At 37.7% G+C, this 27,203-nt stretch overlaps 1 protein-coding gene across 13 annotated transcripts in view; it reads left to right on the plus strand.

The window, feature by feature from the left end:
• The window catches only part of PDE4D (phosphodiesterase 4D), a 1,576,413-nt gene that overhangs the window by 1,159,766 nt on the left and 389,444 nt on the right, over positions 1–27,203 (plus strand). The window contains exon 1 of one of the 13 annotated variants that reach the window (XM_066242905.1): positions 10,614–10,806. The exons of 11 other annotated variants lie outside the window; for them this stretch is intronic. In XM_066242905.1, coding sequence (XP_066099002.1) covers positions 10,718–10,806 — 89 coding nt within the window. In that variant the 5' untranslated portion in view covers positions 10,614–10,717. Of the gene's footprint in view, positions 1–10,613; positions 10,807–27,203 lie in introns of those variants that run through there. One more of the 13 variants, XM_066242861.1, reaches the window with a different exon arrangement.

Consider the following 27,203-nt stretch of genomic DNA (forward strand, 5'->3'; position numbering starts at 1 on the left):
AGATGGAATAAAATCTCACATTTGACAGTCTTTTATCACTTAAATGGATATTAACTTCGACAATTCATAACCTTTGAGCATATCTTTTATATTTACTTTTTATCATGAACTCATTTTTTTGGTAAGAATTAGTTCAAATTAATTGTGTTCTTTACATTTCATAGGAAAAAAAAAATAACACATTGTCTTTTTCTGTGCAAAGTCCACCCTTTAAAATAGACTCAAAAATAAAGCATAGAGGCTTATAATTTAGGTTTAACATAATGTACAATCTATAAACATTATTCAAATGAACCTTATTATAAAGGACAGTTCTCATTGCTTAAGTCCAATATAATAATCACCTGGTAAGAAGCAATCTCTTAAATGTTACTGTTAGAATGGCTGAAACAGGTGTTCACTGTAAAATCCCTTCAATTATATGTATTTTTCAAAATTTTCATACTACTCTGAAAAAGAAGTCTTTGTGATATGGCAAGTACGATATTCTGCTTTTTTCCCCTGAAACAAGAGCTATATGCCCCATCAAGTGTTGCTTCAGAAATCTTCAAGTCAGCTCATTCCAGACTATTACAGAGCTGATTGCCCTATTTATGGCACGCTTATTTTTTTCTTTATTTGTAGAAGAAACATGCCAGGGGACAGTGTGTTGGTTTCAATGTTACAAGCACTATGGATACATTTTAGGGAGAAAACACTGACCAGGATAGGTTACAGAGATGTTTTTATGATGTGAGATTTTTTTTTCCTAGTCGCAAGCCTCTGTCAGGGGCCCAGGTCCTGAAATAAGAACTTTTTTATAAATGCATCTTTCCTGAGTCCCTCCCATTTTAACTCTTAAGAGGAGAATGGTAGAGGAGATTTGTTACCCATGGGCCAGGTGCTGCGAAAGGTGTTTTACACAAAATATCTCACTGGACAAGTTTTAAATATTGGTCATCAGAAAAATCACCTTCCTCCTAATTGTATACTTTTTCTCATAGATGAGCTGAAGTCATTTTTCATTTTTATGAATATTGTATATCCTTTTTTCTTCCTTCTGCCCTGGAATGTTTTAAAAATATAAGTCCAGTCCAATTCTTATATGCCTTGAATTTCAGTTATCCCTTCATTTGCCTTTAAGCCCCATTTGGGCATTGTGTTCACAGTTGATCATCAGAATGCATCTAGCACAATACCTAGCACACAGCAGGTACCTGGTATATATTTATGAATGGATAGGAGACTGGAATTAAGGAAGAAGGGAAGGAGAGAGGGAGGTAGAAAGAGGGAAAAGGAAGGATGGATTAACTGTTGAGTAAGACTTAATATGGAAACTAACTTACTTGGCCATATCTTTTAGTATGTTATGATTTGGTTAGGGTCACTTTTAGAATATCTAGAAAAATATTTCCTGCCCCAAACATTTCATTTTCTAGTGTCCAATTGTGCTTTAAAATCCACATTATGGCTTTGTTTCTTTGACTGTGATTTATTTTATTTTCAAATGTAAATTCAATCCCTTGAGTCATCCACACTTGTATATCAAAGTAAAGTAGGTCTAATGTATATCAAAATTTGTTATAAACCAGTTAATTTACTTGATATCATCTGACCAATGGAAAAAACAACTGTCTTCTCAAATTTACTTCTACATTTTAAAGGCCAAAAGTTTAATAGAAGTCCCTAATTTAGAAGTGTCGTCCACTCTAAAATTTAGAGGTAAGCCAGAGTTTAAATCAAAGCCACATTATTTATCACTTACCAAACTTGGGAGAGTCACTTAACTCCTCTGAACCAATAGAAGTAAAGGCTGTGATACGGTGAGAGCAAAAGCCAGATCCGGCCCTTGGCCTTGTAGTAATGCCCCAATTGTGTCTGTTCTGAATCCCTTAGGTGGTTTTGAGGGATAGCTAGAAAATGGTGCCTTAAGTCATATTCATCCTGCTAGAGAACAAACAACTAAAATAAACTGTTTTCTTTCACCATTTCTCAAATACCCAGATTTCTATTTTAACTCCTAGTAATTGCTGCCATTGGTTAAGTGAATTAAAACTTGTTTATATTTCTCTTTTATGTAAAATATACAGAAGGAAAATGCAGGGCAATACACAGGATATACAAAGACAGACATTATCACTTTTTCCTCAAGCCTTGCTATACTCGGCCAGTGCTGTCTGTCTCTGAACTCTCTAATTATCACAGTCGGGCCATTCAGTGCAAACCGACAGCTTCAGTACTGCCCAGAACAACAATCTTGTCCCTAGAATAGGAATTTTAAAAGCTTGGGTAAGCTAGCTACCGTGGAGACAAGATTCGAGACGTGCAAAACTGACTTGAACTGAATTAGTTTTGTAGCGTCAGCCAAGTTATTTCACCTCTCCAAACCTCAGATTTTTTTTTATCTATAAAATGGCAATAATAATGTCTGCCTGAGAATTGGTTAAGATTAATTAAGAGTATGTATCTGTCACCCAGTCCTTCTGTGAAAATCCAAAACTTCCTCCATGACTTAACTCTAAAAAAAAAAAGATTTGCCTGACCAGGTGGTAGTGCAGTGGGATAGAGCGTTGGACTGGGACACAGAGGACCCAGGTTTGAAACTCCAAGGTTACCAGCTTGAGCACAGGTTCACCAGCTTGAGTGCAGGGTAGCTGGCTTGGGCATGGGATCATAAACATGACGCTATGATTGCTGGCTTGAGCCCAAAGGTCGCTGGCTTGAGCCAAAGGTCGCTGGCTTGAGGAAGGGCTCACTTACTCTGCTGTAGCCCCCGGTCAAGGCACATATGAGAAAGCAATCAATGAACAACTAAGGAGCTGCAACAAAAAATTGATGCTTCTCATCTCTCTCCCTTCCTGTCTGTCCCTATCTGTCCCTCTCTCTGACTCTCTGTCAAAAAAATTAAAGAGAAAAAGAAAGATTTGTCCTAACATATTTCTTCACTCACTTATATTCTAGACATATATTGGTTAAGAGCATATGTTTTATAACACAAGAGACCTCACTTTTCTTCTCAGACCTGCCATGCATTGGCTGTATGATCATAGGGTGAGGTACCTCCAAGCCCTGAGTTGTAAATCAGAATAAAAATAATTGTGAGGATAACATAACATATGTTAAGTCCTTATCACAGAACAAAGCCAAGTAAGTCATTGATATCGTCCAAGTAAAAATAAGGAATTAGAAAAGGATCCTGACCTTACAGTGATGTTTGCTTCACAAACTCAGTAAATGCACAGATAGCATTTGAGTGAGAAAGGGGACCTGCAGGTTGCAGGTCAGTGATTCAGTGATAAGTGCCCAGGAACAAGAAAGTTTATGAATGTTGGCTCCAATAAATGGTTATCCATATTTAGCGAGATTAAACACTGTCATGGAAAAAATTCACAGTGCCAAAGTTGAACGCATGGGATTGTTGTTATTTAAAGATTCTTGGTATTTGGGGTCTTTTTTTTCTCCCAAGGGAGTGATTTTGTTTGTCAGCCTGGTAATTTCATCACTGCTTTTGCTTGTTTGTTAATATAGTTCTAAAAAGGCTAAAAGAGGCCATTTCTGTCCTTATTTGGTGTATGGTCAACAATGAGAGCAGCATAAATTGGAGTCTGGGTAGCAAATACTTTTCTACTTAAAACAACCTGTCTTCAGGATTCCAAAAGTTTTCAAAAATTAAACAGGATGTTTCCATATTTAGGTGAAACCCTGGATTTTGAACAATTAAAAATACCACCAGCTGATTTTAGTAGAATTCCTTGTCACTTTTTTTTTTTTTTAGTTCTAGCAAACAAAAACAATACAAGGTTTTCACGCTGCAAGTAAAACATTCAGATTTTGTTACAGGATTAACCTTTAAAGCAACAGCTTGATATTCTGTCCTGTTATAGTTAAAAAGATTCCAAATAAAAAAATTAATCTTCAAAACTAGACATTGATACCCTTCTTCAAACTAGTAAAATGTTATGCCTGCTTACCATGCTTAGTAGATGACCCATTTTAGTGGACAATTAAATAGAAGATTTTTATTTATTTATTTTAGAGAGGGTAGAGAGATACATAGAGAGAGAGAGAAGGAAGGAGGAACAGGAAACATCAACTCCCATATATGCCTTGACCTGGGGTTTCGAACCAATGACCTCGCCATGCAGATAAACACTTGATCCACTGCATCACCACAGGTCAGGCTAGCGTACAATTTTTAAAACTTGAAATGTTTCTAACAATATAAAAAATAGTTTTTTAGTTTCCAAAAAAACTTATAAACATCATCAGTAGCAGTGCCTAAAATTTTGTGTGGCATTTTCAAAGTACTTTCATATAAATTACCCCATCATGCCCCTCAAAAACTCTGCAGTGGTTTTCATTTGGGCAAGAGTGAAACATAGCAAGGTCAAGCAACAGTGTTCAAGGTCATATGACATGGCAAGTTTGTGGCATAACCAGTGCTCTAATCCCCTCTACCATGCTGCCCTGAATACTTGCCCAGTGGGGTTTCATTCTAAAACGGAACAAAAACAGCAACAACAACCAAAAAATTATTCTGGGACAGGCTTGTATTTCATCTGGTAATAACAATGACAGTGGTTTTTCTGATTTTATTTATTTATTTATTTATTTATTGCTATAATCATGACTTTGTCAGAGAGAACATGTAAAGAAAGAGAAAATAAATAAGTCCTACCTAGGTCCTGGCCTGTTGTCTCAGTGGTAGAGCATCGGCCCAGCACGTGGATGTCCCAGATTTTATTCCTGGTCAGGGCACACAAGACAAGTGACTATATGCTTCTTCACCCCTCCCTCTCCCCCTTCTCTCTCCCTCTCTTCTCCTCCCACAGCCATGGCTCTATTAGTTCGGGCCAGTTGGCCCCAGGCACTGAGGATGGCTCCATGACTTCTACCTCAGGTGCTAAAAATAGCTCGATTGGGAGCATGGCCCCTGATGGACAGAACATTGGTCCCAGATAGGTTTTGCTGGGTAGATCCCTATAGAGGTGGATGCAGGACTCTGTCTATCTCCCCTTCTCTCACTTGGAAAAGAAGGAAAAAAATAAATAAAAATAAAATAATAATTCTTACCTAAATTACCCATGGTGAAATTTTTTGCTCCTATTTAGGAACATAAAAAAATGGCATCTTATTTTCTAATAGCCAGGAGATTATTGGTTTGCTCATTCACTAAACAAACATTATTGTGCCTTATTTTTCCAGGCCATTTGCTAGACACGGGGTATCCAAGAGAAAGCAAATGTGATCTATGTCAAATGACGTTTAAGTCTATCAGGGAAGCCAGATATTGAAAAAAAATTGCATATGCACTGCCAATGACAAAGAATAAATGCAGAGTGCTGTGGAGACATTGCCTGGTGTGGGAAAATAGGGAAGGCTTCCTGGAGAAAGAGGATCTCAGGGTGAAATTCTATATTCACCCTTCCTCTCACCAGTCAATAGTTAAAGAAGATTGTTTTCAGTCTGCATTAATGAGTAAAATGTTAAAAAGAAATACTTTTTCTGACTTTTAAAATCTCCATCTGCAAAAAATTGGACTATTAGACAATTACTGACCCCAGGACACTTTTACACACATTTGAAAATATCGTGTTTAGTTTTTTATTTTAAGTGATTAGCCTATATTAATATCAACTTTTTAAATAATTTGACTCTAGAAACATCTCTTGTTGACTACTTAAAAAAACTACCTAAACTGTAATTACTTAGTAGATGCTTAATAAACTGCATTTCCCCTCCCTTCCATTTTTTCTTCCTTGAATTATTTTCTTTAACATCATTTATCTAAATATTTAGGAAAAATTTGATACCTTATTGAATAGAAAGGGCTTGACCTAATTATCGTTCAAATTGCTAAAACATTTTTAACCAAACTTTAATTTAGATGGAAACCTTAAGTGCATAGTAGCACTTTGATTCATAGTCCAGTTTTACCATGTGTTCTTATTTATTTATTTATTTATTTATTTTTACAGGGACAGAGAGAGAGAGGGATAGATAGGGACAGACAGGCAGGAACAGAGAGAGATGAGAAGCATCAATCATCAGTTTTTTGTTGCGACACCTTAGTTGTTCATTGATTGCTTCCTCATATGTGCCTTGACCGTGGGCCTTCAGCAGACCGAGTAACCCCTTGCTTGAGCTTTTTTTTGCTCAAGTCAGATGAGCCCATGCTCAAGCTGGCACATCGGGGTCTCGAAACTGGGTCTTTCCGCATCCCAGTCCAACGCTCTATCCACTGTGCCACCACCTGATCAGGCTTTATCGTATGTTCTTATACTTAATCATGCCTTTTGTCATTTGTCTTATCCTCTGACTCAGTGATTTTAGCTCTTCAATTACATTTTGTTTTTGCTGTGTCCTGGGACATATCATATATGAATAAAGTTGTATTTGTAGCACCTTTGAACACAATGAATGTTTTCCTCACGTTCTTAAGATTACAGGGTACCATTAATTAATAATTGTTCTTTGTTTCAGAACATGAAATAATTGACCTCTAAATTAATAAGGTATATGTATGATTGAGAGCAATTCAAAGAAAATTCTATCATTATTTTGCAGCATTTCCATTTGGAGTAATAATTGATAGTTGATTATGATAATATATTAATTAGTGTAATAAAAAACCTTGCTTAAGCCACAATTACTTATTCTGAATGAATGCTAGCATTCAGAAGTGCATAAATCCAATTGTAAAGTTTTCTTTCAACACAGTATTTTGCAACAGGTCATCCTGAAAATTGAATTATTATAAAGACATTCTTATCAGAGGTAGCTAATAAATTAAAATGAAATGAGGTTCTTTGCTTCCATGTTAACTTCTGCTGAGTTAAAGTTGCAACTAGAGACTATTTCAAAATGCAGCATTATCCTGAACCATATCTCTGCCTGCTCTGGTTTCCTGAGGCAATGTATTTCAACATAATGCAACCCCACTAATGTAACTCTTCATTTCTCTCAAGTTTAGCTGAAACCCTCCTCCACCTGTCACATAGTCACTTGATGTATAAGTAAGTATCTATGCTGATTATATTTATTATTTATTTATTTATTTATTTATTTATTTTTACAGGGACAGAGAGAGGGATAGACAGGGACAGACAGACAGGAACGGAGAGAGATGAGAAGCATCAACCATTAGTTTTTCGTTGCATGTTGCAACACCTTAGTTGTTCATTGATTGCTTTCTCATATGTGCCTTGACCGCGGGCCTTCAGCAGACCGAGTAACCCCTTGCTGGAGCCAGCAACCTTTGGTTCAAGCTGGTAGGCTTTTGCTCAAACCAGATGAGCCCGCGCTCAAGCTGGCGACCTCGGGGTCTCGAACCTGGGTCTTCCACATCCCAGTCCCGATGCTCTATCCACTGCACCACCACTGATTATATTTAAATTCTCCCACTTTTAAATTGGAGATTTTCAATTTGAATTATAGCAGATATCGCCTATAAAGGTAATTCTAGTTTCTGTGTCAGAAACCAAACCTCAAATTTGCCATTTGTAACATCTGGAATCTTGGAACCAAAATCTCAGAAGTTTTCAAAAAGCAAAGAAGATGCCTTATATAGAGCTTTGCGGAACATAAGGGCTATGTTATTGGCAGGAACGGGCACATTGTTGAGATTTTAGGGAGTTAAGCACTGTGTGGGTAACAGTGGGGTTGAGGCAGAATTCAAATTTTAGGATCTGGTTTTCCCTTGGAGAGAAATCTAGTTTCCAGTATAAAAGAAGAGGTTGTCTCAGAGATGGAGTTTCTCTCATTGCCATTCAACCATGCTTTTACTAAAAATTCTTCTGGAAAACAAATGCTTAGCATATGAAAACTTAAAATGTTCAAAAGATTTCTACTTTCTTTCTACCCTTTCGTAGACATGAAGTTAAAGTTACGAACAGCTGTTTGAATGTAGATACAGCAAAGGTTCATCCTAGAAAATATCTTATTTAATTTTTTTTTTCTGTTGTCTAAATTCTCAAGTCTGTGAAGTACTAGCCAGTACCTCAGAACAACACAGGGGTGGGCAAAAGCGGGTTTACATTTGTCAATGCACACAACGCTGAATTCATTCTTATTAATTATTATATTATTTATTATTATTAAACTCCTTTTGCCCACCCCTGAAGTGATATCCATACTTGAAGTGAAGGTTTAACTTGGTTGGTGATTAACCTCAGAAATAAGTGGCTTATCTCTGGGACCTTGCTGAGGCCTCTAATCTAAGGAGGGATTATGCGTAACTGTACAGAAATGGGAAGGAGGAGGTAAGTAATTATTTAAGGAAAAACAAGGTTTAACATTGGCAGATACTTCTGTGTCTTTATCTAATTTCACATTAAGAAAAAGGACCAAAGTTTCCACCCCCACCCCCTGTTATAATTTCACATTTATACTTTCATTATTTTTATTGTCTTGACTATTCTAGATGTCTGCTTTCGAGAAGCAAGGAGAGGGGCAAGGGATGTTTGGGCAAGAATGTAAAAGACAGTTTTGCGTCTTCTTCAGTGCACATTTTTAGAAAAATGTAGACATTCTATGGTATCATCATTCTGCATTATTATTGTGTCCTTATAGTTTTATTAATTAAATATCAGTTTACAGGCTGAAAATATATGTTTAGTATGGAGAAAAAGGCAAGTATTAGTTAAAATCCCTGTTGCTGGCTTTAGAAGACAGAGTCCATCTTGCCATGACAAGTACAATGGAAATAATAATGCAAGTAACATTTTCCTGCTTTCAAAGCTAGGTATATAGACTGAAGCTTTCATTTTCATAAACCAGGGGTGCTGCAAAATACGAAATGCCACTGGACAGAATTAGAGTTTTGTACTGCATGGAAGGGGAGAGAAGTAAATCTCTGTCAGTACCTCTTCCCCTGCTCTCTGACTTAACTTGGCATCCCCTCCTCCCTCCATCCACACCAACCCACCCCATCCCACCATCTGTCAAGGACAGCCCCCTTCCTGAGCCAGACTCCCAGTTCTCTCACACTATCTGATTCCGTCTCAGAGGAAGCCATCCTGCTAAACACCAAGTTCCTCAGCTCTGTGTCAACTCAGCCAGGAATGTTTACGTTTCCTAAGAGCTGTCCTGACATGGAAATTAAATAATATAAAGGAATGAAATGCTATAGTGGGATTTCATACACCAAGAGGGGCAGGCTGGTATAGGTTATGGGTACCCTCTCAAGTCCTTCTCAAAGATCACTCGGAAGGTTACCACCAATTTAGCCCCTGTAAAATGTGGATTCATATACAAAAACAAAAAGATAGAGTTTCTGAAGCATTAAAATATTGCCAGTTGATTTGGAGAGAGCGTGTTTATTTGTGAACTCTCAGCTTCCTACGGTTGCTGCTGTTCAGTCAGCCATCACTCACCCATTCTTTTAGCCCATCCGTCAGAGAACAAAGAGGTGAAACTGTAAAAATGTTTTCTATTACTTATTCCCAAAGCTGTCAGGGAACCTGTAGTGTTTTCAAGAACCCCTGGTGCACTGGATGCTGTGGTGAAAATCAGTGTGATGTTTATTGACTTGAGCTTTTACAAAACTAAATGAATATTTTGGACCCTTCGGGTTTCTAAGAGTTAGACTGTGCTATAGGGAGCTCAGAATTTGTCAGCTATCGTGATGATCACTAAGGTCAGTTGTTGATCAATTTTGTCCTGTTCTGAGTGGGTTAAATTCACTCCTGGGCATTCCAGGGCTTTCTAATCTTATCCTGTCCCAGGGAAGTGGAGTTCTGCCTTGGTTTACAGTTGAGGTCACTGGCAGGGCAGTGTTTGGACAGGAACTGATGGCATTATGCTGCATTGTTAACATTAAATACCACTCGGTAGTGAGGACTGATGACGGCACCAGGAGGGTCCTTTGACTCCCTGAGCACAATATCTTGAAATATATGCCTCCTTGAAGTGTGCTGGATTCATAAAACATGTGAGAGGCTCTCTTTGGCTTTCATCATTTATTTAATTTGAAAGAAAGTTGTTTTAAGGCATTTATCAGAGAGTTAAGAAATGTTCCTAGGGAATAGAAAATGGACAAGAAAATTGATCTCTGTTGTCAAAGCCATGCATTATGGTTTGCTGCTAGGTGACAGTATCACCCTGGGGGAAAAGCTGCCAAAAGCTATGAAAGTGATCCGCCTGTTTTCTTCTCCCTGGGACTTGCAGGAAGGTGCTGGTATTTGGAGATGATTAAATCCTGTGGAAGGTTTGCTAATAATGATGTTCATCCTGTTATTCAGAGAAGTTGAAATAAAGAAAATGATATTTGGCAGCTAACTGTGAAACCAAGTAAACTTTGTCAAATTTCGCAGTCACAGGCAGACTTTTTTTTTTGTTAACTAAGTTTACTTTTTTTTTAACTTCACATTTGATCTAAAAGGTTCACCCACTTCAGTTGTACCTTTCACAAAGTGTGTATTGTGCTTTTCAGGAGTAGTGTGTGACTAAGCTCTTTAATCAGGGCTAAATTTAAAAACAAATTTTCAAGGGAGTGTTACGTTATTAATGAGATAAGGTCTTGGTGAAGCAAGCTCTGTCGCAAAGGACAAGTGTCATGCAGCAGGAAGTCCTGGCCATCCTCTCCAGCCCTGCTTCAGCCAACCTGCCACCTCCCTGTCAGTGCATACCAGCACGCAGAGGAAATGCCCTCAGTCAGCCACAAGTGCCTCCTGCTCAGGGGCCCTGCACCAGCTCTGACTTCCCAGTGTTTCCAGCGATCCTGGCACCTTCTTTACAAATGGCTTTTGTTGGGGATCTTCAGGGAGCCACAGTGATAGGACCATCTCCAAGAGCCAAATCAAGATTGCGTTTCTCAAAGTCCTACAGGTATCGGCTGTTTGTTCTCTGTCGCTGGGAAGACTTTTTGTCATTATCCTGTATAGCTTTAGGCTCCCTGCAAATAAGCTTTAGCCCTGCGCTGATTTTTTTTTTTAACTCCTAATGTGCGTTAAATTAGCTGTATGAGAAATGTGAGCTAAGAAGACGGGAACCTTAAAATAGTCAGGGGTATGTGGAAACCTGGAGAAGCAGAAAAAGAAGTTGACTAACTCTAAAAGCTGCTTTTGAGAGTTAAATGGTGAGCTTTAAAAAGCATTCCTATTATTGTCGTCTGGAAAACAAGTGTATTAGCATGCCTAATCACCTAGTTAGCCAAAAATCAGTCATGCTAACTTTCAGTTAACCCTTTAAATGTCAAGAAAGGGTTCTTGTTTGATTAAACAAATAAGCAACCACAATAATGATTACTATGTACTGTTTATAAGTGTTTCAGGAAAAATGGAAATTATCTCTCTGATCTAGATGATAAATCAGAGTTTTTATATTGTCCAGGATTAGACATCATGAAATCAAAATAAATATTTTGTTAATTTTTTTTATTTCTAAAGATTTCTATGGAAAATCATATGAAAAAAATCTTGACTTTATGACCTCAGTAGATTGTCAATGACACCGTTGTATTCTATTCAAGTTACCTTAGTTTAATGAAATAACTCGAAAAGTAAGAAAACACTAAGGAAATTCTTGATTTTTTTCTTTGCTTTGATATTCGAGATATCTACAAGGAAAAGATTGAGTCCTCACACATTTTGTGTTTCTGATTGGTTAGTCTATAGCACTAAAAGCTATTTCAGCAAGAGCAAGTAGAGGTGAAATTGATTGCAAAATCTTTAGAATAAGGTCTTTCTTATTTAGATCAAATGCAACGTATCTGGAAACTACCAGGCCTATCTAGATAGGTGAATTAAATTGGGATTAAAATGTGTTCCAGTTTACTTAGAAAACATTCAAAATTTGGATAACAATAATTTATGAGAATTATTTATTTGCTTTAGACGGTATGGAAGATAGGGTCCTTGGAATTTTTTAAGGACCTATAAAATAATAAAAATCAAATTATACACTTCATAAGCAAATTTGACAAGGGATAAATAAAAGGCCTCTAAAAATGTAAATAGTACCTGCATTTATTTCTATTTCAAAACAAAATAAATACCATTTATTTTTATTTTTATTTGTTACAGTTATAAATATGGATTTCCATTAGAAAGTATAAGCCTTGTATATGCTTTGCATTCTACTGAGTGCACAGGTCATGCTTAGTCTTTGCATCTCATGCTTATTATGTGCTATGTTATGTGCTCAGGAAAGATTCGTAAACTTTACTATGTGTATTTCCAATAGATAGTAGCTTCTGACCCTCCTCATCATTGAGATCTGATTTTCCTAAATGCCATGAATATCTGACTGCTGGGTAGAGTGAAAGGAATGGCATGTTGGCCTAAAGAATCTTAAAAATATCAAGCAATGCAGGTTTTAAGCTGTACAGTATGATTTGCAGATATATTATGGAACTTGCCATTTTGGTCTTGTAAACCTATTTTCCTGTGGTCAAGTTCTGATCCTTTCCAAAATACAACAAGCCGTGGATGTCTAAGGATGAGTTTTGTCTCTTCATTTGAATTGTAAAGTTTTTTGAGGCTAGAGCTCCCTTACCTGCAGCAAAAGTGCCATTAATGCGCATCTGATGAAGCATTTTGCTGCACTCTCTTCGTTGGTATCACCCCTTCAGTCACCACCAAATCAACTGGTTGATATGATCAGGGCCTATCACAGGCTGAGAGTCCATGGGAGGTTAAGGGGTTAGGAGGGCAGTAGTTCACTGTGGCCTCACGTTTTCAGGCATCTCTCAGTGCTCAAAAAAAGATTGGGTATTTACCACAGCACTACATTGACAATAACATACTAATGAAAAAAAAGAGATTTTTATCATATAGCTTTTAGCTTTTAACAGACCACCCCACTCCAAATGCACCACGAGCTAACATATGTATGTATGTGTCCACACACACATACAAATGTGTCCACACGCACACACTTAAATTCTACAGTTATCTTCTGAATGGCACAGTTTCATGGCATAACATTCTTGGAGTTAAAAGTGTTAAATTATTTAATGTAAATATTTAAAATACCCACAATTTTGCAACCCTGTCTTTGCATTTCTTCATTTTTTTATTAACATACAAGATCCTTAAAACATGGAAGCCTCTTAAACTTACCTTGACCTTTGAGAAGCTTTGGATATGCTTCTGCTATTGAAACCACTGAACTAATGGGGCATTAGCCAACATATTTTTATTGCATTTCTCCTTTATAAGATGTTTAAAAACAATGTTTTCTATACTATAAAATCCTCAAATGTGTCTAGTATAGTGTCATATTTTTCTTTCAAAACTGAACAAAATTAATGCAAAATACTGGTGGGGCGCTTTGCTTTAAGCTATAATATTTCTTCTTTGGCATTATTTTCACTCTCTTGTAGCATTCAGGATAAAGGAAAGTCAAGTCTGTAAGATCTGATAGTCAACTGAGAGTCTGACTTGTTCAAGTAACGGCAAATCATGTACGTTTGATGAGTGTTGATCCCTGAGAAATATTCACAGCATTGGAAAGTTACAAAATGCTTAAAATGACTTGGAAGTAGTTTTTCAGTGGTGAAAAATTTTTGTCTCTTGGGAGTAAAGTAAATTTTTAGAAAAAACCAAGTGATTAAGATATAGTTTATTAAGCCAAGTTTTATCTGATGAAGAGAGAGGGGTGCTGGGGTTGAAGGGATCAAACAAATAAAAAAAACTGGACGACAGTGTGGGGATGGCAGGAGGGAAAAGGGAGCTGGCGGAGGATCAAGGGGGACAGACGGTGAGGGAGGGAGACTTGACTTGAGGTGGTGAACACACAGTGCAATATACAGATGATGGAGTATAGAGTTGTGCATCTGAAACCTGTATAATTTTATTAACAATTACCATCCCAACAAAATGAATCTAAAACTTTAATTAAAAAAAAAGAAGAAGAACAAGAAAGAGAGCTAGAGAACTATATACCAAGCCGACTAATTTTCCTGTGTGGACCTAGAATGAATGCCAATCATTATTTTAGAGCTGCACCTCTCATCTGTTTTAAAGGAGAAAGAGGGGGAAATGATTTGCTCATGTTAGATTTCAGAAAATAATATGAGTGAATTTATCTTGGAAGCTTAAATATAGTATCTTTAAAAAAAATAAGAAAAAAAAATCATCTGGGAAGCAAGGAACAAGGAACTAAGACTCAGCAGGTTGGTGAACTCTGAAGACTCCCCAAGGAAACACTAGGACATTTTGTTTTTTTAAATGTTATTGTTTAAAATTATAGTTATGTTTAAGGAAACTTTAAATAGAAAGTTACTCTTCTGCCCTGGCCGGTTGGCTCAGCGGTAGAGCGTCGGCCTAGCGTGCGGAGGACCCGGGTTCGATTCCCGGCCAGGGCACATAGGAGAAGCGCCCATTTGCTTCTCCACCCCTCCGCCGCGCCTTCCTCTCTGTCTCTCTCTTCCCCTCCCGCAGCCAAGGCTCCATTGGAGCAAAAGATGGCCCGGGCGCTGGGGATGGCTCTGTGGCCTCTGCCCCAGGCGCTAGAGTGGCTCTGGTCGCAATATGGCGACACCCAGGAGGGTCGCAACATGGCGACGCCCAGGATGGGCAGAGCATCGCCCCCTGGTGGGCAGAGCGTCGCCCCCTGGTGGGCGTGCCGGGTGGATCCCGGTCGGGCGCATGCGGGAGTCTGTCTGACTGTCTCTCCCTGTTTCCAGCTTCAGAAAAATGAAAAAAAAAAATAAATGAAGTAAAAGTCTCACATAAAAAAAAAAATAAATAAAAAAAAATTAAAAAAAAAAAAAAGAAAGTTACTCTTCTAATGATGGTCTTGTCTTCCAGCTAGAACGATACTTTCTGTTTTCTGTCTTCTCAGAAAGAGATGTTAAAAGGAACATTGTTATGCAGTGACTCCCAGGTGGAATCTAGGCAAACAGAAGAGAAAGTCGTCCAAGGTGCATTTCGGTGTAGGGCAGAGGTGAGATCAATGACACCCACAGGCCAGAGCAGGAAAGTATCTTCTAGATTTCTTGCCTTTTACACTAATAGGGGTCATGAAGTTCTCAGAAAATCTCAAAATCTCATTTTGTGCCAATAGTTTCAACATCTTACCCTCCCTCAGCATTTTAGCAAAGCTGCCAAATAAGTGATTAATTAAATCCATTTGTGCAAACTTCTTGTAGAAGGGCTAACAATCAAAACTTTTAAATGTGAAATAGACTCATCAGTAGAAAGAAAGATCAGCAATCAGAACTAGAAATAAAAGAACAAGAGATATTCAGGCCATGGAAAAATAAAGCAGTATTTCCTAAAACAAAAAGCCCTAGATGATCTTAAATTATCCCCTGTGCTCTTAGAAAGTTAATGTCAAATCTGCAACTTTGATCTGGAGATTTTGTAGTATATGAGCAGGAACTATAAGAAATATGGCTTCGGAGCCATTCTTTGTTACTACCAAAAACTACATAATAGCTTACAGGTAGTTGTCAAATAAACCTAGCTGTTGAATAAACCTCCTCTCAAGCCCACTAGAAAATGTTGGCTAGACCCCAAGCCTTAGGGAAGTGAGTGTCAACAACAAATCAATACAATGAGATGTAATTTTCTCAGTACCATATTAATACCTCTGATTGCATAGCAGTTTTTAAAAGCTTGTCAGATGTAAGCAATGTGATAACTTGTTTTTAGTACCTTACAGTTTATCTCATTTACTTCTTTCAGTTAAGGGAAAAGTGTGAGTATAATTACCACCAAATAAGAAAGGAAGAATTGAAGGTTCAGCAGTGAGAGGCCACACACACATATGGCCAGAATGTTGAGCAAGACTAAGATCTTATTTGTACTGGGCATTCACCACATGCCAGGCAGTGTTCCCAGGGCTGTACCTGCATTTTCTTATTTCATCCCTCAAAACATCCCCACAAGGTGGAAGTAGCTTTGCCTTTGTTGATAGATAAGGAAAGTAGGCAGAGAGTTTAAGAAACTTGCCCAAGATTGAACCCTGGCAGTCTGTTCTAGAGCCTAGACTTCTAAGTAGTCATTCTTCTACCTCCCTTTTGCTGAACAGTTCCTCTCGTCACTACACATGGAGGCATTTCACGATGAGAGCTGTAATTCTAATAGACTTAAATATCCTAGTGTACTTAACTCAATCTTTCTCCAAAGAAAGAATATCTTGTAATTTTAATATAGAAGGGCTAAGTGGTCAATGACAATATAAACTTATTAAATAATATCTAAATTATCTTTTAACCTAATTGATATTGGTTTAAAGCAGGGGTAGTCAACCTTTTTATACCTACCGCCCACTTTTGTATCTCTGCTAGTAGTAAAATTTTCTAACCTCCCACCGGTTTCACAGTAATGGTGATTTATAAAGTAGGGAAGTAACTTTACTTTATATAATTTCTAAAGCAGAGTTTCAGCAAGTTAAAACATATAATAGTAATTACTTACCAAGTACTTTATGTCGGATTTTCGCTGTTTGGCAGAATAAATCTTTATAAAACAACTTACTATACTTAAATCTATCTTTTTATTTATACTTGGGTTGCTCCGTTACCACCCTCCATGAAAGCTGGAACGCCCACTAGTGGGTGGTAGGGACCAGTTTGACTACCACTGGTTTAATGTAATCATATGCAAAAGAGTCATAGTGTGTTTGTTATGCAAAAACAAAACAAAACAAAACAAAAACACCACCACATAAAAAAGGAAACTAATGATTCTATATGGCCTGCTCTGTCCTCTCTCTGGGTTTTCCATCGTAGGCTTCCTTCCATCTGGCTATTTCATCTGGTCAGAAGCATTGGTCATGTAGTTGTACTGTACCACCAAAATGTTCCTACTTGACCAGTTGTTCAGAGGGGCCAGAAGATTCTCTAAGCTAGAGAAGTCAACTTCATTCTGTATCATGACAATTTATTTCACTGGCACTGTCTTGAGTAATAAACTGGCATTCTTACTAATATTCCAAACAATAATATTAGCTAAATTGAAAATGAGATAAATAGTTACCTTATAGGCAACATAAGAATAACAGTATGGTTAACAATTACTGCACATGTAGGATTGGAAGCATGGTATAGGAAGGAGACTTCAGCTTTAAAACCGAATAGACCGGCCCTGGCCGGTTGGCTCAGCGGTAGAGCGTTGGCCTGGCGTGCAGGAGTCGCAGGTTCGATTCCCGGCCAGGGCACACAGGAGAGGCGCCCATTTGCTTCTCCACCCCTCCCCCTCTCCTTCCTCTCTGTCTCTCTCTTCCCCTCCTGCAGTGAGGCTCCATTGGAGCAAAAATGGCCCGGGCGCTGAGGATGGCTCTGTGGCCTCTGCCTCAGGCGCTAGAATGGCTCTAGATGCAACAGAGCGATGCCCCAGGGGGGCAAAGCATCGCCCCCTGGTGGGCATGCCGGGTGGATCCCGGTCGGGCGCATGCGGGAGTCTGTCTGACTGCCTCCCTATTTCCAGCTTCAGAAAAATGAAAAAACAAAAAACCAAATAGACCAAGCTTGAACATGAATTCTGCTGCTTTCCTGACTAGGCAATTTCCTAACCTCCATTAGCAGATGCCATGTTTATTGATGGAAAATAAAAATGCCAACTTTGAAGGGTCATTATGCCCATAAATGAAATAGTACAAAAAAGTAGGCCTGCCTACATCCTCTTTTCTAGCATTTGTTACTGTTTCCTTATCATTTCACCAATTTTGCAATGCTTTTTTTGGTCAAATACATTTAGAGGTTAACTATTATCATTGGGACCACTCTTGATTAGTGCATTACAGCTGGTTTATAAACAGTGACCTTATAAGCAATTTGCACATATACATGCCCTCACCTTGAAAAGGTTGTATAGACTATAGAGTAATGGTTGAGAGTTGGTTGACTCTACCGCTACTCTCCTGAGGTTCCAATTTCTACACTTTCCCCCACAGCTGTCAGACATTGATCAGGCTACTTCGTTATGCCTTAGTTTCCTCATCTGTAAAATGGGATGTTGTGAGAAGTAAATGTGTTAGCCATATATAATACCTAGCACAGAGACAGCACTGTAATGAAAATGAGCTATTACTAATACTGAAATGTGAGCTCCATGTCGTATGCTTTTATTTTTCACCTTTCTATCATCAATGCCTGGAAGGGTGTCTGGCATATAGTAGGCGCTTGATGTGTATGTACTGAGTGGATGAGTCAATCAGCAAATGTTTTTTAAACTCCTGACAAAAGTGAGAACACTGCTTCCTTTCCCCATATTCACGGAACAGAGGGTTAAAGCTGAAGAGCCACAAGAGTTCATCTGCTCAAACCCATTATTTGAGATTTAAAAACCTGAAGATCTCTCTAGGTCTTAATAGTAGAAAGTCAATCAAATGCAAAAGACACGCATTTCAAGAGCAACAAGTATGCAAGCCACATTCCAAAACAAAAGCTTAGGAGTGAACCTGAAAAAAAAGCTTTGTGCTGGGCTAATGGAATAAATTGTAAAAAAGTAAGAACTGATGGGACCATGAATAAAATACTCAAATACAATCAGAATTTATATAAAAGATGAATGCATTCATTCAGATACTATTGATACTTGTTAAATGCCTGGGATAAGTCTGGTGAATAGTGTGCTAATAAATGTTAACAACCAACACTCTGTGAAGACACACCAAAAAAAAAAAAAAAAGCCTATTTATAACGTGCTGATTTCTGTGTCACAAATTCTCCCAGGGCCCTGTCTGGTTGGCTCAGTGGTAGAGCGTCGGCCTGGCATGCAGGAGTCCCGGGTTCGATTCCCGGCCAGGGCACACAGGAGAAGCATCCATCTGCTTCTCCACCCCTCCCCCTCTCCTTCCTCTCTGTCTCTCTCTTCCCCTCCCGCAGCCAAGGCTCCACTGGAGCAAAGTTTGCCTGGGCGCTGAGGATGGCTCTGTGGCCTCTGCCTCAGGCGCTAGAATGGCTCTGATTGTGGCAGAGCGAAGCCCCAAGATGGGCATAGCATCGCCCCTGGTGGGCGTGCCGGGTGGATCCCCGTCAGGCGCATGCGGGAGTTTGTCTGACTGCCTCCCCGTTTCCAACTTCGAAAAAAAAAAAAAATTCTCCCAGCAATTCATTTCAAGCTGCAGAGGTCACAACTGTGGACTTGGCAAGAAATGCACAGAGACACATCCAGATACAATAGATGTAAATATAGATGTAAATGACTGCAAGAGCATAGAAAAGAGTAAAATGTAGTTAAATTATTAGGAAGTGGTGAGTTTTGAATATTAACATTATTTTTAATATAATTCATTTAATTGTAAGTTTATATACTTAAATTTTAATAGCTACTAAGTAGGACAACTGACTTATAAATGCTCCTAAAAAGTTAACGGTCCAGTTTTGCCCACTGGTATGGACAGCTGCAGCATACCATTGTGCCTCATGCTTTATTAGCCACTTAAAAATATCTACCTTATTCTGGGGATAGAATGAAAACTAACATGGGCAAAGTCTCTGCTCTCATAAAGTTTACAGTCTAGTGGAGGAAGGCAGAAAATAAACACTTTAACAACTAAATAAAATAGGGACTAGGATAGCAGAGTCCTTTGAGGAAGTCAAAGAAAGCATCGCAAAGAAAATGACAAATGACAATTTATTTACATGTAAGTTGAAACATATCCATTCCATGCATCCATAAGTATATGAGTCCTAGACAGACAAGGCCTAATTCAATTGCATCAAGTCAATCGAACATATGGATATCAACATCATTACTGACTATGTTCTCGGTCAGATCAGATGCCCATCTCTTGAATAAATCTGCCTTTACTTTTATTGCAAACATATACAAGGGGAGGAGGAGGAGCAGTTTACAATATACATTCTATTATATATAATTCTCAAAATTTTTCCTGTGTAGAAAATATTAAAGTAAAAAAATTTTAGAAGTTAAAATTCAATAACAGTTATATGTCCTATAGTAGTACCTTTTTTTGCTTGATATATCTATCTGTGACTGCCCCCAAAACATAGTTGTCTTAAGAATAATTCTGTGGCCTGACCAGGCCATGGTGCAATGGATAGAGCATCGGACTGGGATGTGGAGGAACCAGGTTCAAGACCCCGATGTCGCCAGCTTAAGCATGGGATCATCTGGTTTGTGCAAAGCTCACCAGCTTGGACCCAAGGTCGCTGGCTCGAGCAAGGGGTTACTCAGTCTGCTGAAGGCCCACTGTCAGGGCACATATGAGAAAGCAATCAATGAACAACTAAGGTGTTGCAACGAAAAACTAATAATTGATGCTTCTCATCTCTGTCCATTCCTGTCTGTCTGTCCCTATGTATCCCTCTCTCTGACTCTCTCTCTGTCTCTGTAAAAAAAAAAAAAAAAAAGAATAATTCTGTGATAAATTTATTTTTTTATTTTAAATTTTATTCATTTTTAGAAAGAGAGAGAGAGAAAGACTGAGAGAAGGGGGGAAGAGCAGGAAGCATCAACTCCCATATGTGCCTTGACCAGGCAAGCCCAGGGTTTCGAACTGGCGACCTCAGATACCATGTCGTTGCTTTATCTGCTGCACCAACAGGTCAGACGATTAATTTATTTTCAAAAGTAATCATACCAATTTAAAATCTTGGATTAGAAGAAAAGCTAAGCAGACCAAACAACAGATAAATTTTTATGATGGTGCTTGTAAATATTATGCTTCTAAATGCTTGTTGCTTGATCTCTTTGGCAATTAACTTGTCTTTAATTGATTTGTAATTACCCACTGGAAGTTGCTATGGATAAAGGAGTGTAATGGCTGAATTTGTTTATATAGGTAACAAAATAGATTGGGAGGAAGGGTTTAACTCTGTAAAAGATCCTTGGTTTTAAGGAATTTTTCTTTTCACAAACTGGCAGTGTTTAGATAGAGAATGAAAAACTAGCTGAATCTGATTAGCATTCTCATCCAAAGGGAAGATTTATGATCTGTTTAAGAATCACGTTAATTTGATGACGTAAGTACATTCTCTAGTGAAAGGGTGGTCACTTTGGGAGAAAGAAAACCATAACAAAAATATTCTTCTGCAATCTTTGGGTTGAACTTGACAAAAAGCTCTCATCCGTGGTTTCCAGAAAGTGTCACTGCCTTGATCTCAGAAGAACTAAAAGATGAAAACATTTCATTGCTCATAGGACCATTTTCTTTCTATATCTTACAGTTTCCTAGAAAATTATTAGATACATCTCTTTTCATCATCAAAATATAAAAAGCCACATAACTTTCTTTAGCTCTTTGTCATGAAGTTCAAAATGTCTTGAGCAAATGCAGTTTGACAGTTACCAGTGGTGCTGCTAGAAGGCATACTTTGGTCCTGTCCTCCCTGGTCAAGGGGAGAGTGAATGACTGCAATGTCTGTTGTTTGTGTGGCTTTCTTAACCCTTGGCTGAGATACTCGGACACGAAACATTAGAGTTCTCAAGAAATCCATGTGGGCTGAGACAGCAGAAACATTAGGGAAAACTGATTTATAAAATGTCAAGAAAGGGAAAAAAGAAATTATTGCCTGGGGAAACAAATTATCTTGTGTTTGTAATGAATTGAAAAGACGTATTGTTTGTGTTAGCCCTATATGACTTAAAAATATTTTATATATATATATATATATATATTTCTACCAGTGTTGGTAGAAAAGAAAGGAACTCTCTTTCATTCTTAAGTTATTTATATGTAACCCATAACTCTATGAGAAATCAACTGGTATAAGAAGATGGGTGTGAATGTGCAACTAGGTGAGATAGAAAAAAATGCTTAGCCATTTTTACTCATATAATCAGCACTTAGATCAAGAAATAAAATATTACTAGCTCCCAAGGATACCTTCTCATCACTATGTTCCCAGAGCTAATCACTATCCTGACTTCCAAGAACGTAGATTTGTTATAACTGTTTTTGAACATTTTATGAATGGAATTATGATATATAATACAAACTCGTCTGTTTTGGCTTCCTTCTGTCAGAAGTGAAAGTGAGATCCATCCATATTGTTTTGGGTTGTAAATTGTTCATTCTCATTGTGATAGTATTGCATTGAGTGAATATACTGCAAATTACTTTTTAATTCTTTTTTTTTTTAACTTTTATTAAGTGAGAGGAGGAGAGACAGAGGACAGACTCCTGCATGCGCCCTGACCAGGATCCACCCAGCAAGCTCACTAGGGGACGATGCTCTGCCCATCTGGGGCTGCTGCTTTGTTGCTGGGAAGGAGCTATTTCAGCCCCTGAGGCGAAGCTATGGAGTCATCCTCAGCACCAGGGACAAATTGCCAGAACCATTCAAGGCATGACTGTGGGAGGGGAAGAGAGAGAGAAAGAGAGAAAAGGGGAAAAATAAGAGGTGGAGAAGCAGATGTTCGCTTCTCCTGTGTGTCCTGACCGGAATGCAGTCCCAGGACTTCCACACACGGGGCTGAAACTCTACCACTGAGCCAAACTGCCAGGGCTTAATTCTTTTTTTAATGGACACTTGAGTTTTCCAGTTTGAGGCTCTTATGAATAGAGCTTCCATGAACATTGTAGGTTATGTTATGTTATTTGGTAAACAAAAGTGCAAGGAGTATGTGTAAATTTGTATGTGTGCTCACATGTTGGATATTTCTTCAGAAGTAGAATTTCTGGGTTGTCAGTTATGCATATACTTTTAGATACTGCCAAATATCTAAGAATACTTTTCCAAAAGGAATGTACCAATTTTATAATCCCCAAAGCACTGTTTCAGTTTCCCACATCCTTACCAAAGTGTAGGCAATCTAGGTATTTTATTTTCAATGACAACATCTTAATAAATGTTTATTTAGTAATAGCAATATCATATAATGCCTTTTTTATAGAAATGGATCTTCTGGTCTATAGGACATGTTTTTCCAGAAATATTATGAGTACTAGTGAGCCATTCACAGTCTGTTTCTCTTCATGGCGGATAGTATATAACTGTAAAATAGGTGACTACAGTAGAAAACTTGACCTGTTGTGCAGAAATACAATTTTCTCTCTCTTTGAGCCATATTTAGTTTAAATCTATCATCTTATTCTTACATTTTATCAAGACTCATTTGTATAGATAAATAATACAAATAACAATATTATAAATAATAAGTAAAAACAAAAGATAACATCATTGTTAGCAAAACCAATGAATAATCTTTTATTTTATTTTAAACTTTTTATTTCCTACTTTTAATTCTAGTTATATTTCCTCTACTCACTTTAAATTAGGTTTTATCTTTCATAGATTATTTCTTAGAAGTTGTTTTGGACTGTTCCTAAGCCAACATAACTTGTTTCAACACATTGGCAAATACGTAGGCAATGTAAGTCAGGATACTATTAGTGCATGTTGCTTTTAAAGATTTTTTTTTTTACCTAGCATTTAAAACAGTTTTTCCTTTATTTCCTTTTCTTCTTTTTTTTTCTTAGAGAAGAAGGGAGGGAAAGAGAGAGAGAGAAAGAGAGAAAAGCATCGATTTGTTGCTCCACTTAGTTGTACATTGATTGCATTTCATAAATGCTTTGGTTAGGAATTAAACTGGTGACCTCGGGCTCAAGCCAGCAACCTTCAACCTTGGAATGGTGCCTATGACCCAGGGCTCAAACCAGTGACCTTGGGTTTCAAACTGTTGACTTCTGCCATCCAGGTTGATGCTCTATCTGCAGTGCCTCCACGGGCCAGGCCACTTTCCTCTTTCTTTGTTATTTTTATCTTTTTTTTAACATCAAAGTTCAGTAACATATAATCCTCTTTTGTACATCATCACAAATTTCTTGAAGCTTTCACATCCAGTCTTAAGTTTCTCTAACTGGTGGCATATTAGGTAGAATAAAAAGAAAATAATAAGGCAATAGAAATTTATTCTAGAGGTTTCATAACATGAAACAATATATGCTTGACTACCAGACAGATACTTCAGATTATACACTTGGAAATGTAAAAGCTTCTATATAAGACTCACCTGACTTAGAAATTAGGAAAGGAGTTAATGATTTATAATGCTCCCTTTTAAAGTTTAATTTCTATCTTAGTAGTCTCTGGAAGTTGTTATATTTGAGTTTTATTTTGGAGTCCTCAGAAATGAGGTTTTCCTAGAACTATAACCCTCAGAACTAACATGTCTCAGTACCTGAATAACTCCCTGGGCCAGGCTGGAGGTCATGTTAATTCTTGCAGTCCACTAAAGTATTGTTTCCACTATACACCAAGTAGCAGCTTATAGTAGCTAACTGTTTCATCAATGGTAAATTAAAATTTATCGATGTAGCATGGTAAATTAAAATTCATAAAATTATTTTTAACTAATATTTCAAACTGTCAAATCTTCTAGCAAACCACTATAGAAAAGCAGAATGACTTGGATTTATTTTTAACTCCTGATTGTCCTGCCTCCTACATGATGTGACAACAAGATACAAAACATTTAAGAATCAGAGAGAGGAGAATTGCTAGGGACAAAGATCATCCTCCAAGCAGATAACCAGCCCTGTATGTACTAGTACAGATCAGCTCCACTGGGGGAACTTTATTTTCAGATGGCACTTCATAGAAGAATCTGACAACAAAACTGAACTTTGGAAAATAAACAAAAGACATGGTATTTTCAGGCTTTATTTTTACCTTCAAAAGGTTCTTCTTTTCTTTTCTTTGTTTTTTTTATTCAATCATTTTACTATATTTAAATAAATAGTTAGCTTAGGCCTAGCACCAGAAACTGAAGAGGAGCTTACACTTTTGCTAAAGGAAACGAGGCAGTTTACAATTAAATACTAAATTTTGTGGTTTAGGTTAGTACCTCCCAAAAGTGGATGTGCACACTTGTCTCCCGGGGATCTTGTTGAAATGTGGATTCCGATTGGGTAGGTTTGGGTAGGGCCTCCGACTCTGCATCTCACTGAACTCCAAGATGGTACTGATACCGCTAGTCCTTGGACACTGGTTTGAGTAGAAGAGGTTTAGGAAATAGCTTTAGAGTAATATTTTCAGGTGAAGTCAGCCTTGAAAATAAAGATACAAATGTCTGATTCCAGGTGAAATCACTCAAAAACTAATCATTTTGTAGAATTCAAAAGCAATCCTCATTCTTATTGGTACAGTACAGATTTCATGATATAATACATTGATACACTAGCGAAATATTTAGACAATGAAAATAAATCATGGAAACTTTCATAAATTCTTTTTCTTTATAAATTCTTAAAATAAACACACATCTAGAGTGTTTAATGAATTGCTCTTGATTAATTCATTAATTAATACAATTGGCAGAAACACAGAGTCTTGAGACAACACTAGTGCGAGGAAAGGTGGGTATGAGAGAGAATGTAAGATGTATTTTTTAGATGTTCAGAATGAGGTTGCCAGAACATTTTTTTGCTTTTGCATCAAAAGGCTAGTTAGAGAAACTTTGATTTCTGTGAATGACTTAAACTGCTGAAAAAGAGCACCAAGATATATCTAACATAAGAATTTAAGAGACTGAGTCTAAAATCTGACCCACAAACATCGTTTCCATTCTCAGAGAAAAACATACAATGCTTCTGAAAAAGCTCTCATGCTATACCACTGAAAATATCAGGAAGTTTAGGTTAAAAATTTAATGATCACTGGCCACTTTTTAAACATTTTTACTCATCCTTTCCTATTGGTGACAGTGAACTATGGTGAGGGAGGAAGGCATGGGCTAGTACAATTTTTAGTTTTCCATGAAAACTAAGAGATGACTAAATAGATAGAAGGTATTTTTGTTATAACACCTGTGACAAAGTCCTTCCCCTAAACCATTTTGGGCATTTTTAAATTTTTATTTTATTTTATTTTATTTTATTTTATTTTTTGGCAAGAGTGAGAAACAGATAGGGACAGACAGACAAGAAGGGAGAGAGATGAGAAGCATCAATCAGTTTTTCAATGTGACACCTTAGTTGTTCATTGATTGCTTTCTCATATGTGCCTTGACCGTGGGCCTTCAGCAGACCGAGTAACCCCTTGCTCAAGCCAGCGACCTTGGGTCCAAGCTGGTGAGCTTTGTTCAAACCAGATCTGCCCACACTCAAGCTGGTGATCTCAGGGTCTCGAATCTAGGTCCTCTGCATCCCAGTCCGATGCTCTATCCACTGCGCCGCCACCTGGTCAGGCAAGAAGCATCAATTCTTTGTTGCTGTTTCTTAGTTGTTCATTGATTGCTTTCTTATATGTGCCTTGACCAGGGGGCTACAGCATGTGACCCCTTGCTCAAGCCAGCAACCTTGGGCTTAAGCCAGCAATCTTTGGACTCAAGCTAGTAACAATGGGGTCATGTCTGTGATCCCATGCTCAAGCCAGCAAACCCATGCTCAAGCTGGTAGCCAGATGAGCCTGTGCTCAAGCCGGCAACCTCAGGGTTTTGAACCTGTGTCCTCTGCGTTTCAATCTAATGCTCTATCCACTGCACCACCACCTGGCTGGGCAATTCAGTCTTTCATTGAGCAAATAAATGTATATCTGCTAGATGTATAAAGTCCAAGTCTTACATTTTTAGAAAACTTTGATACCTATTGTTTAAGTCAGGGGTTGGCAGACTTTCAAAAGTAACCCTATTGCTAACATTATCATGGATAATAATACTTATTCTTTTGAATGCTACTCAGTATAAGCAAAAAGATGAATGTAAAAATGAATAAGTAGTTTTTACATTACATTATCTATTCTGGAGTTCCAAGACAGAGACTCTCTGATGCCTACTTTCAAATGAATTTATGTGAAATTAATGGGCTCTTTACTTGTCCAGTTGATTCAACTGGTTTATGTGCAAGTACTAGTTAAATAAACTCTGTCACATTACCAAAACAAAAATGTAGACACTATTAAGATTAATTTAATTATTATAAAGTTTAAATTTAAATGAGAGAAATAAAAGGGACTAGTAAAAATTATATGAAGCTGCAAGTACAAATATGGTAATTTGCAGTTCAAAGGAGAAAGGTATTTGTCATCTCTCAAGAGCCACTAAACCACAAAATATCAACAATAATGATGAATGCAGGCACTGGGAGAAATGTTGCAGATAAGAGGCGCCATATTGTGTAGATTCTGGTATTTGTCAGAGATAAGGAATGAAGCTGAATCTCCGTCTGGATGGCTCTTGGGAGAGGTTGTGCTAAGCATAAAACTATTTATTTATAAAGTTCTTTCCCATTAAGATTTTCAGTCATAAGAAATATCAGCATTGCTTTTAAGTGCCTAATTTAGGTTAGATAACAAATCGTTACTTAGAAAATATTTAATGTCATTTAAAGTGAGTAGTTTAGCTTTATGACTGAGCAGACTTTCC

Source organism: Saccopteryx bilineata, chromosome 1 (genome assembly GCF_036850765.1).
Source record: "Saccopteryx bilineata isolate mSacBil1 chromosome 1, mSacBil1_pri_phased_curated, whole genome shotgun sequence".
Classification (NCBI taxonomy): domain Eukaryota; kingdom Metazoa; phylum Chordata; class Mammalia; order Chiroptera; family Emballonuridae; genus Saccopteryx; species Saccopteryx bilineata.